Raw genomic sequence first — 13,236 nt, 5'->3', positions numbered from 1 at the left:
CGCCCCCCGCAGGCGCTGCAGGGGCTGAAGATGTCCGGCTCCATCGCCTCGTACGACCAGCTGGTGCGGCAGGTGGAGGCGCTGAAGAAGGAGAACAGCCACCTCCGGCGGGAGCTGGAGGACAACTCCCACCACCTCTCCAAGCTGGAGAATGAGACCTCCGACATGAAGGTGAGGACGAGCCCAGGGGCGCGCACGGACCCCGCGCTGCGGCTGCAGGGAAGGGTACGTGGGGGCTTCCCTCCGCGTCCGTGTGTCCCCCCCTGCCCTGACGGCTCCATCCCTGTTTTAGGAGGTCCTGAAGCACCTCCAGGGCAAGCTGGAGCAGGAGGCGCGGGTCATGGTGTCCTCGGGGCAGACGGAGGTCCTGGACCAGCTGAAAGGTGGGTGCCCAGGCAGGGTGGGGAGCGGGGGTCCCTGCCGAGCCCACCCTCACGCCGCTGTCCTCATCCCCAGCCCTGCAGATGGACATCACCAGCCTCTACAACCTCAAGTTCCCCCCGGAGGCGGCCGGAGCCGGGCGCAGCGCCGAGGACAGCCCGCCGCCGCCCGCGCCCCTCCGCGACAGCACCGGGGACCTGGGCAGAGCCACCCTCCGGCTGCTGGAGGAGCTCGACCGGGAGAGGTGATGGCCGGGGGGGGGGATGCATGGGGCCGGGGGGGCCGGGGGCTGCGCTGACGGGGCTCCCCGACTCCCCAGGTGCTTTCTGCTGGGCGAGATCGAGAAGGAGGAGAAGGAGAAGGTGTGGTACTATGCCCAGCTGCAGAGCCTGGCCACGCGCCTGGACGAGCTGCCCCACGTGGAGACGGTGAGTGGGGGGTGTCCGGGCAGCCCCCGGCCCCGGGGCGCGGGCAGGACCCCGCCCCGCTCACGCCGCCCCCCCCCGGCCCCCCCAGTTTTCCATGCAGATGGATCTCATCCGGCAGCAGCTGGAGTTCGAAGCCCAGCACATCCGCTCGCTCATGGAGGAGCGCTTCGGGACGGCGGACGAGATGGTGCAGCGGGCGCAGGTCAGGGGGGCCGGAGCCGCCCCCTCCCCTTCCCCTCCTCCCTGTCCCCGTCCTGTGCTTCGGGGGGCCCCAGCTGCCTTCCTGCCCCATCCTGCCATCTCCGACCCTGTGCACCCTCACACCCGGCTCCGTGCACCCTCGCACCCATTTCTGTGCACCCTCAAGCATGGCTCCGTGCACCTTCGCACCTGGCTCCATGCACCCTCGAGCACGGCTCCATGCACCCTCGCACCCGGCTCCGTGCACCCTGACGTGCAGCTCCTTGCACCCGGCTCCGTGCACTCTTGCATCACTTCTGCGCACCCTCGCACCCGGCTCTGCGCACCCTCACACCCGGCTCTCTGCACCCTCGCACCCAGCTCCGTGCACCCTCGCACCCCGCGCACCCCGGCACGTCGCACCCAGCTGCCCCCGGCCCCGTGCACCCTCATGCCTGGCTCTGGGGGCGCTGAGGGTCCCGGGGGGGGTCCCGGCCCTCGCTGACGCCTGCTCTGCCCCCACAGATCCGGGCGTCCAGGCTGGAGCAGATCGACAAAGAGCTGATGGAGGCGCAGGACAAGGTGCAGCAGCCGGAGCCGCAGGTAGCGGGATGGGGCTGAGCAGGGCGGCGGAGCCTGGGGAGGGTGGAGGAGGGGGCCAGGCGCAGCCCCCCGCCATTGTCCCCGTGTCCCCGGCGCCCGCCGGCGCGGCACAGCCAGGGCTTTGTGCGGCTCGGGCGCCGTGAAATGGGCAGTTGCCATGGAGACGAGAAGTAGGCCACGGCGCGCGGCGGGCGGGCGGCCACGGTGGCTCCCGCAGCATCTGCCGGCTGCCGGAGACTGCCCACAGCTCCATCATCCCCCCAGCCCCACCATCGCCCCCAGCCCCACCATTGCCCACGGCCCCTCCATCACCCACACCTCGCCATCACCACAGCCCCTCCATCATCTCTGCCCTCTCCATCACCCGCAGCCTCCCCACCGCCCCAGCCAGCCCCACATCCCGCGCGGCCCCTCCGTCGCCGACCCACGCAATCGGCGCCACGGGCTCGGCCCCGGCGCAGCCCACGCTGCCCACCCCTCTCGCCTCGCCCACGCTCTTCCCGAGCCCGCCACTGTGGCAGCCCCCCCCGATCGGCCCCGAATCCGGCTTAAAATACAGCCCTGGCGCTGACGGAAGCCGCGATCGCAACGAGTGGGAGACGCTGCCGAATGTAACGGCATCGGCGGGTTCCTGGAAAGCGGGGAGGGGCAGGGCAGGGGGGGCGAGGGCGGCGCGCCGCAACCTGCCCCCGTCCGCCCCCTCCTTGCAGCTCTGCGGGAAGGCGCCGGGCATGGAGGGGGTCGGCAGCCTGGACCCCCCGACCCACCCCGAGGAGGGGGGCAGCGGCAAGGTGAGGGGCAGCCGCACCGGGGAGGGGGGGGGGGCTGCCTTGGCGGTGGGGAGGGGGGCGGCCAGGCGTAACCCCAGGTCGTCCCCCCCGCAGGTGGAGGTGGTCTTCTGGCTCCTGTCCATGCTGGCCACGCGGGACAAGGACGACATGTCCCGCACGCTGCTGGCCATGTCCAGCTCGCAGGAGAGCTGCCTGGCCATGCGCAAGTCGGGCTGCCTGCCCCTGCTCCTCCAGATCCTGCACGGCTCGGACGGCGAGCCGGGGCCCCCCGAGAGCCCCGCCGGCGCCAAGGACGCCCGCATGCGTGCCAACGCCGCCCTGCACAACATCGTCTTCTCGCAGCCCGACGAGGGCCAGGCCAAGAAGGAGATGCGGGTGCTGCACGTGCTGGAGCAGATCCGCTCCTACTCGGAGACCTGCTGGGACTGGCTGCGGATGCGGAGCAGGGAGGGGGGCCGAGGCCCCGAGGGCGGCGCGGGTACGGGGGCCGGCGCGGTGCCGGAGGCGGCGGGCGACGCGGGGGGACCCGTCGGGTGCCGGAGCCGGGGGCTGACCCCCGCCTCTCCCCGCAGCGCCGGTGCCCATCGAGCCCCAGATCTGCCAGGCCACCTGCGCCGTCATGAAGCTCTCCTTCGACGAGGAGTACCGGCGGGCCATGAACGAGCTGGGTGAGCGCGGGGCGCCGCTGCGACGGCGGCGGCGCTGGGGAAGGGGTGCCGGGGGGTCCCTTGCCCGAGTCACCCCCTCTCCCCTCCCGCAGGCGGGCTGCAGGCGGTGGCCGAGCTGCTGCAGGTGGACTACGAGATGCACAAGATGACGAGCGACCCCCTCAACCTGGCACTGCGGCGCTACGCGGGCATGGCCCTCACCAACCTCACCTTCGGCGACGTGGTCAACAAGGTGGGGGGGCGCCGGGGGGGCTGCGGGGCGGGGGGGGGGGGCCCCGGGGGGCTGCGGCATCGCTCTGGCCATCCTCACCGTCCCCGCAGGCGACGCTGTGCTCCCGCCGTGGCTGCATGGAGGCCATCGTGGCTCAGCTGGGCTCCGACAGCGAGGAGCTGCACCAGGTGGGTGCCGGCGGCGCGGGGGGCTCACCCGGGGCGGGGGGGCAGGCGGGGGCACGGTCCCGGCGCCCACCCACCCTGCTCTGCCCTCCCAGGTGGTCTCCAGCATCCTGAGGAACCTCTCCTGGCGAGCCGACATCAACAGCAAGAAGGTGCTGCGGGAGGTGGGCAGCGTGACCGGGCTGACGCGCTGCGCGCTGCACGCCGGCAAGGTGAGCGCCGGAGCGGGCGGGAGCGGGTGCCGGGGCGGCCGGACAGGGACTGATGGGTGCGCGTGTCCCCCCGGGACAGGAGTCCACGCTGAAGAGCGTCCTGAGCGCGCTGTGGAACCTGTCGGCGCACAGCACGGAGAACAAAGCCGCCATCTGCGGGGTGGAGGGAGCCTTGGGCTTCCTGGTGAGCACCCTCACCTACAAGTGCCAGAGCAACTCGCTGGCCATCATCGAGAGCGGCGGCGGCATCCTCAGGAACGTCTCCAGCCTCGTCGCCACGCGGGAGGACTACAGGTGAGGGCGACCACGGGGTGGGGACGGCGGCGGAGACGGGGGTCAGGGATCGTCCTGACGGCCGGGGGTCCCCCCCTTGTCCCACAGGCAGGTGCTCCGGGACCACAACTGCCTGCAGACGCTGCTGCAGCACCTGCGCTCGCACAGCCTCACCATCGTCAGCAACGCCTGCGGCACCCTCTGGAACCTGTCTGCCCGTAGCCCCCGCGACCAGGAGCTGCTCTGGGACCTGGGGGCCGTCAGCATGCTGCGCAACCTCATCCACTCCAAGCACAAGATGATCGCCATGGGCAGCGCGGCCGCTCTCCGCAACCTCCTCACCAACCGGCCCCCCAAGTACAAGGACGCCGCCGTCGTCTCGCCGGGCTCCTGCATGCCCTCGCTCTACATGCGCAAGCAGAAGGCGCTGGAGGCCGAGCTGGATGCCAAGCACTTGGCTGAGACCTTTGACACCATGGAGAAGCAGAGCCTGAAGAGCCAGAGCGCCAAGAAGCCGGCACGGCACATGGAGAACCTGGTGAAGGACTACGCCTCTGACTCCGGCTGCTTCGATGATGACGAGGTGCCCAACGTCTCCACCGGTGTGGAGACGGCCAGTGCCTCCGTCCTCTCCATGTTCCTCAACTCCTCCTTCCTCCAGGGGCAGGCGCTGCCCCGGGCGCTGGCACAGCGGCGATGTCCGGAGCCGGAGAAGGACGGCAGCGGCAAGCCGGCAGAGCCCAAGAAGCTGCCGCTGCCGGAGGACGACGTCTCACTGGCCGCTGAGAAGTTGGCCAACAAGATCTCCAGCACGGTGGCCAAGATCGACAAGCTGGTGGAGGACATCTCCACCATGCACACCTCCTCGGATGACAGCTTCAGCCTCAGCTCGGAGGACCACTGCCTGGACTGGCAGTACGGCCCCGAGGAGGTGCACGAGGCGCGCGCCCAGTCCTGCTCGCCGTGTCGCCTCTCGGACGCCGGCAGCTTCGCCAGGCGGGAGAGCCTGAGCCGGGCGCACACGCTGCTGCGGCTGAAGACCGCCTACACCAGCCTGTCCAACGACAGCCTCAACAGCGGCAGCACCAGTGACGGTTACTGCACCAAGGAGCACATGAAGCCCTGCACCAGGGCCACCTTCCTCGAGTACCGGGACGAGCTGCAGCGGTACCAGAAGCGGCCGAGCCGGCTCGACCTCAAGAGCATCCTGGGAGGCAAGCCGGAGCGGGTCGAACCCCCCGTGCTCAAGGGCAGAGACCCAGCTGAGCCGGACAAGCCGGAGCAGCGAGACCTGCCCGAACGGGCCAAGAAGACGGTGACTTTCCCCGGCCCCAAGGCGCTGGAGAAGGAGCCTGAGTGGAAGAAGGAGGCGGGCAGCAAGCTCTCCCCCGACCCCCAGGTCCGCACCATCAAACTCTCCCCATCCTACCAGCACATCCCCCTGCTCGAGAGCCTGGCCAAGAGCGGTGCAGCCGCTGGCGCCGGCCACCACCCCTCCCTCCTGGGCAGAAAGCAAGCCTGGCTCGCCCCGGCGCTGCTGCAGACAGCCGAGACCCTGAGCAAGATCCCGGAGAAGCTGCCTGCCCACCCGCCGGCCACAGCGGAGCAGGAGTCGGTGCAGAAGTACTCGGTGGAGGACACCCCGATCTGCTTCTCCCGGTGCAGCTCCCTCTCCTCCCTCTCCTCGGCAGACAATGTGCTGGACGGGCAGAGCCACAGTGAGAACGACCTGGACAGCGACTCCTCCCTGGAGATCCTGGAGATGGAGGAAGGGGACGGGGAAGGCAAGGATGGGAGGCAGGAGAAGGAGAAGGCGGTGGATCCGGGTCCGGCCACACTGGCGGGGATTTCCCAGCCCATCACCATCCCCTTCCCGAAGCGCGACAAGATCTTCCTGCGGGAGTCGTCGCCATCGCGCCAGGAGGACCTCACGCCCTCGAGCTCCTCGGAGAACTACATCCAGGAGACGCCGCTGGTGATGAGCCGCTGCAGCTCCGTCAGCTCCCTGGGCAGCTTTGAGAGCCCCTCCATCGCCAGCTCCATCCAGAGCGACCCTTGCAGCGAGATGATCAGCGGCACCATCAGCCCCAGCGAGCTGCCCGACAGCCCCGGGCAGACCATGCCACCCAGCCGCAGCAAGACACCCCTCTTTGAGCTGGGCTGCCAACCAGAGAAGGAGACCAGCCAGTTCAACATCCAGTGGGAGAACAACGTCAAGAAGTTCATGGAGATCACCGACTTCAAGGAACGCTTCCAGCTGCCCCAGGACCTGGACTCCATGGTCTACTTCACGGTGGAGAAACCCAACGAGAACTTCTCCTGCGCCTCCAGCCTGAGCGCCCTGCCCCTCCACGAGCACTACGTCCAGAAGGACGTGGAGCTCAAGCTGATGCCCACCTTCCCAGAGAAGAACAGCCTGAATTTCGCGGCTCACGAGAAGCAGGAGGAGCGGCGGGAGGAGCGGTACCTGGAGGGCCGGCGGCGGGCCGACCGCCCCGAGCCCCCCTCCGATGACGACATCGAGATCCTGAAGGAGTGCATCAGCTCCGCCATGCCCTCCCGCTTCCGCAAGGTGAAGACCTCCCTGCTCTCTGGCCAGGTCCTCCACCCCCAGACGAAGAAGCCGGTGCACGTCCCCGTCTACATGCTGGTGCCAGCCCACGCGCACCCCAGCGTCCCCAAGCACCTGCGTGCCACCACCCGCGACCTCTTCAAGGATGACGACTCCTTTACCGACTCGGCCGACGGGACCCCCGTCAACTTCTCCAGTGCCGCCTCGCTGAGCGACGAGACCCTGCGCTACCCGGCCGCCGAGGAGGCTGAGCACCCCCGCGGCCCGGGGACCGGGCGCCCGGCGGGGGCTCTGCCCGAGGGGCATCGCGAGGCGGGCAGCGCCGGCGCCGTCCCGGCCAGGAGAGCCGCCTCCGGCAGCTCGGCGCCTGCCCGGCTGAGCTCAGCCTGCAAGGGCAAAGCGGGGTCGAGCCGTGGCCAAGGCGGGGAGGGGACGCGAGGCCAGGCCCCCCTGAAGAGCGGATCCGGCCTGGAGCTGGAGGTGGGGAGGGGCGGCGGTCCCGCCGGGGGGAAGGACGCTCCCCGGGAAGATGGGGCGGCCTTCCAGTCGCTGTGCCACACCACGCCGACGGAGGAAGCCGTCTACTGCTTCTACGAGCAGGACTCGGACGAGCTGCCCGAGGCGGGCAGGGAGGTGTCCGGCGGCAGAGCCCGGCCCGGCCGCGTGCCCGGGAGGGAGCCCTGGGGCGGCTCCGTCCCCCGCAGGGAGCCTGAGCCCGGTCCCCGGCCCGCGAAGACGAAGCCGCAGAACAACCTCATCGCCGATGAGACGCCGCCGTGCTACTCCCTCAGCTCCTCCATGAGCTCCCTGAGCGATGCCAACCTCTCCGACGGCGGGGAGCGGGGCCAGCCCTGCGGCAAAGCCCCCCGGCCGCGGCCCGCGGCGGCGGTGGGGCAGGCGCGGGGGGGTTCCCCCAGCCTCAACTCGGAGGACGACCTGCTGCAGACGTGCACCGGCTCAGCCGTGCCCAAGCGCCGGCGGCCCTCGGCTCGGCGGAGGATGGCGGAGCGCAAGCAGAAGCCGCCGGGTGCCAGCGGGAGGGAGCGGAAAGCGGAGGTGAGGCATCGCCCCGCCGAGGACACCGGCTCCGACCGGGGCTCGGACCTGGACAGCGTGGAGTGGCAAGCCATCCAGGAGGGTGCCAACTCCATCGTCACCTGGCTGCACCAGGCGGCTGCCTCCCTCTCGCGGGAGCCTTCCTCCGAATCCGACTCCATCCTCTCCTTCGTGTCGGGGCTCTCGGTCGGGTCCACCCTGCAGCTCTCCCTGGGCAGGCAGGAGAAGCAGCGAGCCGGCAGCGGGGCCGGCCGGGATGCGGCGAGGAGGGAGCACAGCAAGAGCCGTCCAGAGAGGAAGGATGTGCTGGGCGCCCGTCCCGCTGGCCGCGGAAACACCAGGGCGGAGCGGAGCCCGGCGCCCACCAAGCCGGTGCCCAACCTGCCTGTGGTCTTCCGCGGCAGGACAGTCATCTACATGCCCAGCCTGGCCAAGGACGCCCCAAGCCCGCGGGCCACCCCGAGGAAAAGCCCCGCGGCGAAGCCTGAGGCGCCGCCGGCCAAGAACCTCTCCCTGAGCCAGCAGCGCTCGCGCAGCCTGCACCGGCTGGGCAAGCCGCCTGACACCGGCGACCTGGCGCTGCCCAAGAGGAGCACGACGCCGCCCGCCCGCATCGGCAAGGGACCCCCCTCGTCGGGCTCCTCCCGCACCTCCACCCCCTCCCAGCACGCACCCAAGAAGCTGCCGTCGCCCTCCCAGCTCGCCAAGCAGGGTCCCCCGGCTGCGGGCAAGGCGGGCGGCTCGCCCTCCCCGCCGGGACCCCCGGCCAGAGCCCCAGCCCCCAAGTCCCCGGCCCCCAAGCAGTCCAAGACGCAGAAGTCGCCCGTCCGCATCCCCTTCATGCAGAAGCCCAGCAGGAAGGTGCTGCCGGGCCGGGGGCCCATGCCGGCGCTGGAGGAGCAGGCGGCCGGCGGCAAGGCACGGGGCGGTGGGCCAGGGGGGCCGGGCGGCGGCCGGCTCAACCTGGTGCGGGTGTCGTCCGCCCGTTCCAGCGGGAGCGACTCGGACCGCTCCGGCTTCCTGCGCCAGCTCACCTTCATCAAGGAGTCGTCCAGCCTGCTGCTGCGGCACCGCGCCGAGCTCTCCCCGGCGCAGCCGGCGGCCTCTCTACCTCGCCGCGCCTCCCCACAGCGCAGCCGCGCCGCCCTCCCGGCCGTCTTCCTCTGCTCCTCCCGCTGCGAGGAGCTCAAGGCGGCCAAACCGGCAGCCCCCAGCCCACGGCCTCTCGTCCCCAGGGCCCAGCCTGGCGGCAAAGTCCCCGCCGGGGCCAAACCGCCGCGGAGAACCAGCTCCGAGAGCCCATCCCGGCTGCCGGTGAAGACCAGCACCCCTGCGCCCGAGCCCTTCAAGAGGTACTCGTCCTCACCCAACATCAGCGTGGCGCGGAGGACAGGCAGCCCTTCCTCCGTCCTCTCCGCCCGCTCCGAGGCTTCGGCACGGCGGCGGCAGACCGAGGCGGTGCCCAGCGGGCAGCCGGCGAAGCCACCGGTGGTGGTGATGAAGGGCACGTGGCGGAGGATTCGGGACGAAGACATCCCCCACATCCTCAAGAGCACGCTGCCCTCCTCCGCCCTGCCGCTGGCGGGGGCCGGCGAGGAGGAGCGCCCCGGCACCCCCGGCCCCCGGAAGACCAGCGATGCCGTGGTGCAGACCGAGGACTTCTCCACCGCCAAGACCAACTCCAGCACCTCTCCCACGCTGGAGACCCGCGAGGGGCCGCCGCACGCCCGCACCGCCGAAGCCCCGGCCCCCGCCAAAGCCGCCCTGCCCATCTCCTTCGGCCACGAGGCGCCCGCCGGGACCTTCCCCGCCAGCCGGCACGGCTCCCCAAGCAGAGCCGCCCGCGTCACCCCCTTCAACTACGTCCCCAGCCCCATGGCGGTGACAGCGGTGGCTGACAAGGCGATGGAGAAAATCCAGGCGTGAGCAGCTGCCGCGGATGAAGCCCCGGCGAGGGTCCCGTGACACCCCCCACCCCACGGGAGCTGCCCAGGACTGTGCTGGGGGGGCGATGGCGACGTGGCACGGCTGGGGACCGGCGGGTCGCCCCAGCCCGCTGCCTGCCCCGGCTGGGGTCTTGCCGAACGGCAGCATCGCAGTTCCCAGCGCCGAGGACTGGGCAGAGCCGGGGGGACCCGCAGGGCGCCGGGGCTGTTGCCCCCACCTGGCCGTCTCCTCCCGCTGATGGACATCCCGGGACGAGGCAAGGGGGGGGCCGCATCCCCATGTCCCCCCATCCCGCTCCCTCGCCTCAGGCAGAGGCTGAACCAGGGCCTGATCCTGCGCGCCGGGAAGACGGCATGCTGCGCCGCAACACCAGGTCTCCGCCGCACGCTTCAGCTCGCCTCGGCACCAGCGCCTGGCTCTGCCAGCCGTTTATTAACGGGAGGAGGGAACGCACGGCTGCATCAACACAGGGAGAGGCTTCGCGGGGGGGAGACGGGGGCCAGGACCCCCCATTTGTGCTGCTGGAGGCTCGTAATTAAGGCGCGCGGCTGATCGCTAGCGGGTAACCGCAGCCCTGGTGCTTGCGCTGGTTGGAGGCGGCACCGGGAGGAAAAGGTGCGGGAGGAGCCGGGCAGGCACCTGCTGGTACGTGGCCGGGGTCCCGGGGGGCTGCTCGCAGGGTCTTGTCACCAGGCTGGGGAGCTGCCCTGGGAGGGGACAGGGTGCTGAGCTGGCACCAGGGTGCGCCCAACCCCCAGGGAAGGGTCTGGGCCCCTCACCCCCAGCCGCAGCCCCCCAGCCTCCCACCCCCGGGGTGGAAGAGCCCCATCCCGGCTCGCGGCCAGGATCCCGGCGCGTCCCCGCGAGCTGTGGACACGAGTCCATCCAGGACTGGATTACGCCCACGAGCACGGGGGCTCCCAGCCCCAAAGCACCGGGGACGCCCCGGCTGCTGCTGCCAGCCGGCCGCGTGTGCCGAGGTTGGGGGGTGCGGGAAGCGCCTCGGCGCCGGGGAGCGGGTCGGGCTGTGGAGGGACCCCCCCAATCCGCGTGCTCCCCCACCCCTTGGGTGTCTCCCAATCCTCACAACCTGTGGCTCGCTGCCCGCTTTGGCTGGGGTGACCTATGGGCCCCCCCGATACCGGTGCCGTGGGGGGGCTGCAGGGACAGACGTGGGGCTGTGGGGACGTGGGCAGGGGACACGGGGATACCCCCGGGGGGCTGTGGGGACAGAGCGAGGGGCTCTGGGGAGTTGCACCGGCAGCCATAGGGGTCCGCACGGGGGCCAGGGCGACACCAGGGCTGTGGGGACACGCGCGGGGTCCCCAGGGACGTGCACCGGGGTCGTGGGGATGTGCACAGACCGGTGCCCGCTGCGGACTCGGTGCCGGCAGGGGCCGGGAGCCCGCGGCCAGCACAGCGGGACCCGGGGCAGGGGCTGAAGAGACGGGGGCGAAGCCCCTGGGGCCGGCACGTGCCCCCACTCCCCGGCGCTGTAACCGAGCGCAGGACGTGCCAGGAGCGCAGGACGTGCCAGGAGCGCCGGCGTCGCCCCACGCGCGGCCCCGGCTCCCGGCCCCGCCGCCCAGCCCCGCTCTCGCCCGCCTCTGCTCCACGCTGGCCCGTCGGCTTCAGCCCTCCGCCGGGGACAACCCCGCCGGGCTTTGCGGTGCCCCGCTCCCCCCATCGCTGTATGTATGTACTAAGGATGTTATTTTACCGGGACTCCGGACAGTATTAAGAATTAAAAGCCAACCTGTGTAAATAGGAAGGGGTGGTCTGTCTGTCCCGCGTGCCTGGGCAGGGGCGAGCCGCAGCCCCCCCGCAGCGTTTTCCGGATCCATTTCTTGTGCTTCACGGCCGAGGTGGCAACTGGCGGCTTGAAAGGGTCGGTGAGGTCCTGGCTGCTGAAGGACAGCACGCCGGCCACCGCAGCCCGCTTCCCGCACACCAAGGGGCCCCCGGAGTCACCCTGGGTGGAGATGACAGTGGGAGTGGACCCCGACCAGGGGCCAGGGACCCCCCCATGGGCTATGGGAGCATCTCACTTCCCTGCTCGGGGTGAGCATCCTCCCCGCTGTGCCCAGGAACGGCGGCTCAGGGTGGGACAGAGCTTTGCAGCCGGTTGGCCGCGGTGCGAAGCCCTTTGCCCCCACCCAGCTCCTCACCTTGGAGGGTGCCGAGCCCCCGCGGCGTCCCTGGAAGCAGATCATGGTGGGGGCGATGCCGCCGTTCCAGAAGCGGCTGTTGTTGCACATCCGCACGTCCAGCACCGCGACCTCCAGCTCCTGCAGCGTGGGCGAGAGCCCACCGCGCCTGCGGGCGCCCCAGCCCGCCAGGCTGCACGCCGCCCCGGCCGCCGGCTCCCGCCCCAGCAGCCCGATGAGCCGCCGCGTCCTGCTCAGCGTCACCGTCCCCTCCAGCTGCAGGCAGGGTGGTGGGCAGTGTCAGACCCCCGCCGCGGCGGGGGGCTGGCAAGGGAGCACCCCAGTGCAGTGGGTGGGCGGCTGAGGAGGAGCACCGAGCCGGCGCAGCGCCGCAGGAGCGGGGAGACGTCGCCGAGCTGTGAAAGTGCTCGGAGGTGAGAACAGGAAACGTCACCCAGCCCCTCGCTGTGGCTGCACCGGCGTGGTACGAACCTGCTCGGCCCCCTCTCTGGCACCGCCAACGGTCACACTCCTCCTGCCCCACGGCACACCCTTCCCCGCGGCCGGTGCAAGCCCCACCTGGAGCAGGAGAAGGTCATTTTCCATCGTCTGGTGGTTGTAGCTGGGGTGGGGACAGGCCGCCCGGATGGAGAAGGTCTGCGTGGCCACGCCGTGCTCCCGCAGGCTGTGCAGCCCCACCACCGCCGTCCCAACCGCCTTCGTCCTGCCCCGCAGCAGGAGCCGGCATCAGCGGCAGCCCGGTGCCGGCCACAGCCCGGTGCCGGCCACACGGTGTCCTGCCAAGACCCCATCCCTGTGGCGGGCAGGATGCGGCCGCTCCAGACTCACCCCCGAGGGAAGCAGTGGGCGGCCGTCAGCACCCACCGCCTGTGCAGCAGCGCTCCCCCGCAGGCGTGAACCCCCCCGAACTGGACGGACACCATGTAGGGCCTGGAGTGGGGTTTGGCCTCACGGCCCCCGATGACCGACGGCTGGAGCCAGCCCCACGCTGCTGGGAAGAGGAGAGCCTGTCTCCCGTCCTGCCGCTGCCGGTCAGCTGCCCCACCAAGAGGGAAAGGCCGGGGGTCCCCAGCCAGCAGCCCCCCAGCAGCACATCCAGCAACCCCACCCCTGCAAAGCCGACTGCCCCCCGCTGCAGCCAGCGATGCCGAGACCCCGCTGGCTGCCCCCCTCCGCAGCCAGCAATACCGAAACCCCCCCGGCTGCCGCACCCGGCGCTCACCCGGCCCGGCCAAAGGGAGGGCCAGCAGCACCAGCAGCCCCAGGCAGCCCCTCGCCCCCATCCCTTGCCCGCTGTGGGGTGGCAGCGTCCGCCAGCTCCGCATCCCTCTGCGGCAGCGACGCGACGCTGCCGCGCCCCACGCCAAGCCAGTGCAGTGGCGGAGGAGGTCCCACGTCACATGTGAAAGCGGTGCAGGGTGGCAGCGGGGCACTAAGGGGGGGGGGAAGCGGAAGAGGCGCCTGCGGGCAGGGCGAATGCTGGGGGGTGTAAAACCACCCACAGCAACCCTGGTGCTTGCTGGGGTTTTACTTTGACCTCACTCCCTGCTCAGCAAGCGAC

General features: G+C 71.4%; 2 protein-coding genes across 2 annotated transcripts; one reads left to right on the top strand and one right to left on the bottom strand.

Annotated features, from left to right (window-relative positions):
* APC2 (APC regulator of WNT signaling pathway 2) lies at nt 1-9,486 on the top strand (the record flags this gene model as incomplete). The annotated part of the gene is made up of 14 exons (XM_082010998.1): nt 1-171; nt 293-383; nt 457-625; nt 701-809; nt 898-1,011; nt 1,515-1,592; nt 2,303-2,383; nt 2,477-2,861; nt 2,956-3,051; nt 3,144-3,283; nt 3,373-3,450; nt 3,543-3,659; nt 3,739-3,953; nt 4,041-9,486. Exons 1-14 carry the CDS (start codon nt 31-33, stop codon nt 9,484-9,486), a joined length of 7,260 nt encoding a protein of 2,419 aa, XP_081867124.1. The 5' UTR covers nt 1-30.
* A 1,591-nt stretch (nt 9,487-11,077) lies between these two features.
* LOC309413730 (granzyme M-like) lies at nt 11,078-12,958 on the bottom strand (the record flags this gene model as incomplete). The annotated part of the gene is made up of 5 exons (XM_082010929.1): nt 11,078-11,479; nt 11,676-11,930; nt 12,234-12,378; nt 12,504-12,711; nt 12,898-12,958. The coding sequence occupies 5 exons, from the start codon at nt 12,956-12,958 to the stop codon at nt 11,252-11,254; spliced, it is 897 nt and encodes a 298-aa protein (XP_081867055.1). The 3' UTR covers nt 11,078-11,251.
* Between the last annotated feature and the right edge of the window lie 278 nt (nt 12,959-13,236).

This window comes from Phaethon aethereus (genome assembly GCF_964289735.1).
Source record: "Phaethon aethereus genome assembly, chromosome: 26".
NCBI classification, from domain to species: Eukaryota; Metazoa; Chordata; class Aves; order Phaethontiformes; family Phaethontidae; genus Phaethon; species Phaethon aethereus.
Note: the sequence above shows the minus strand (reverse complement) of the source record. Positions and strands in the feature narration are given on the sequence as shown.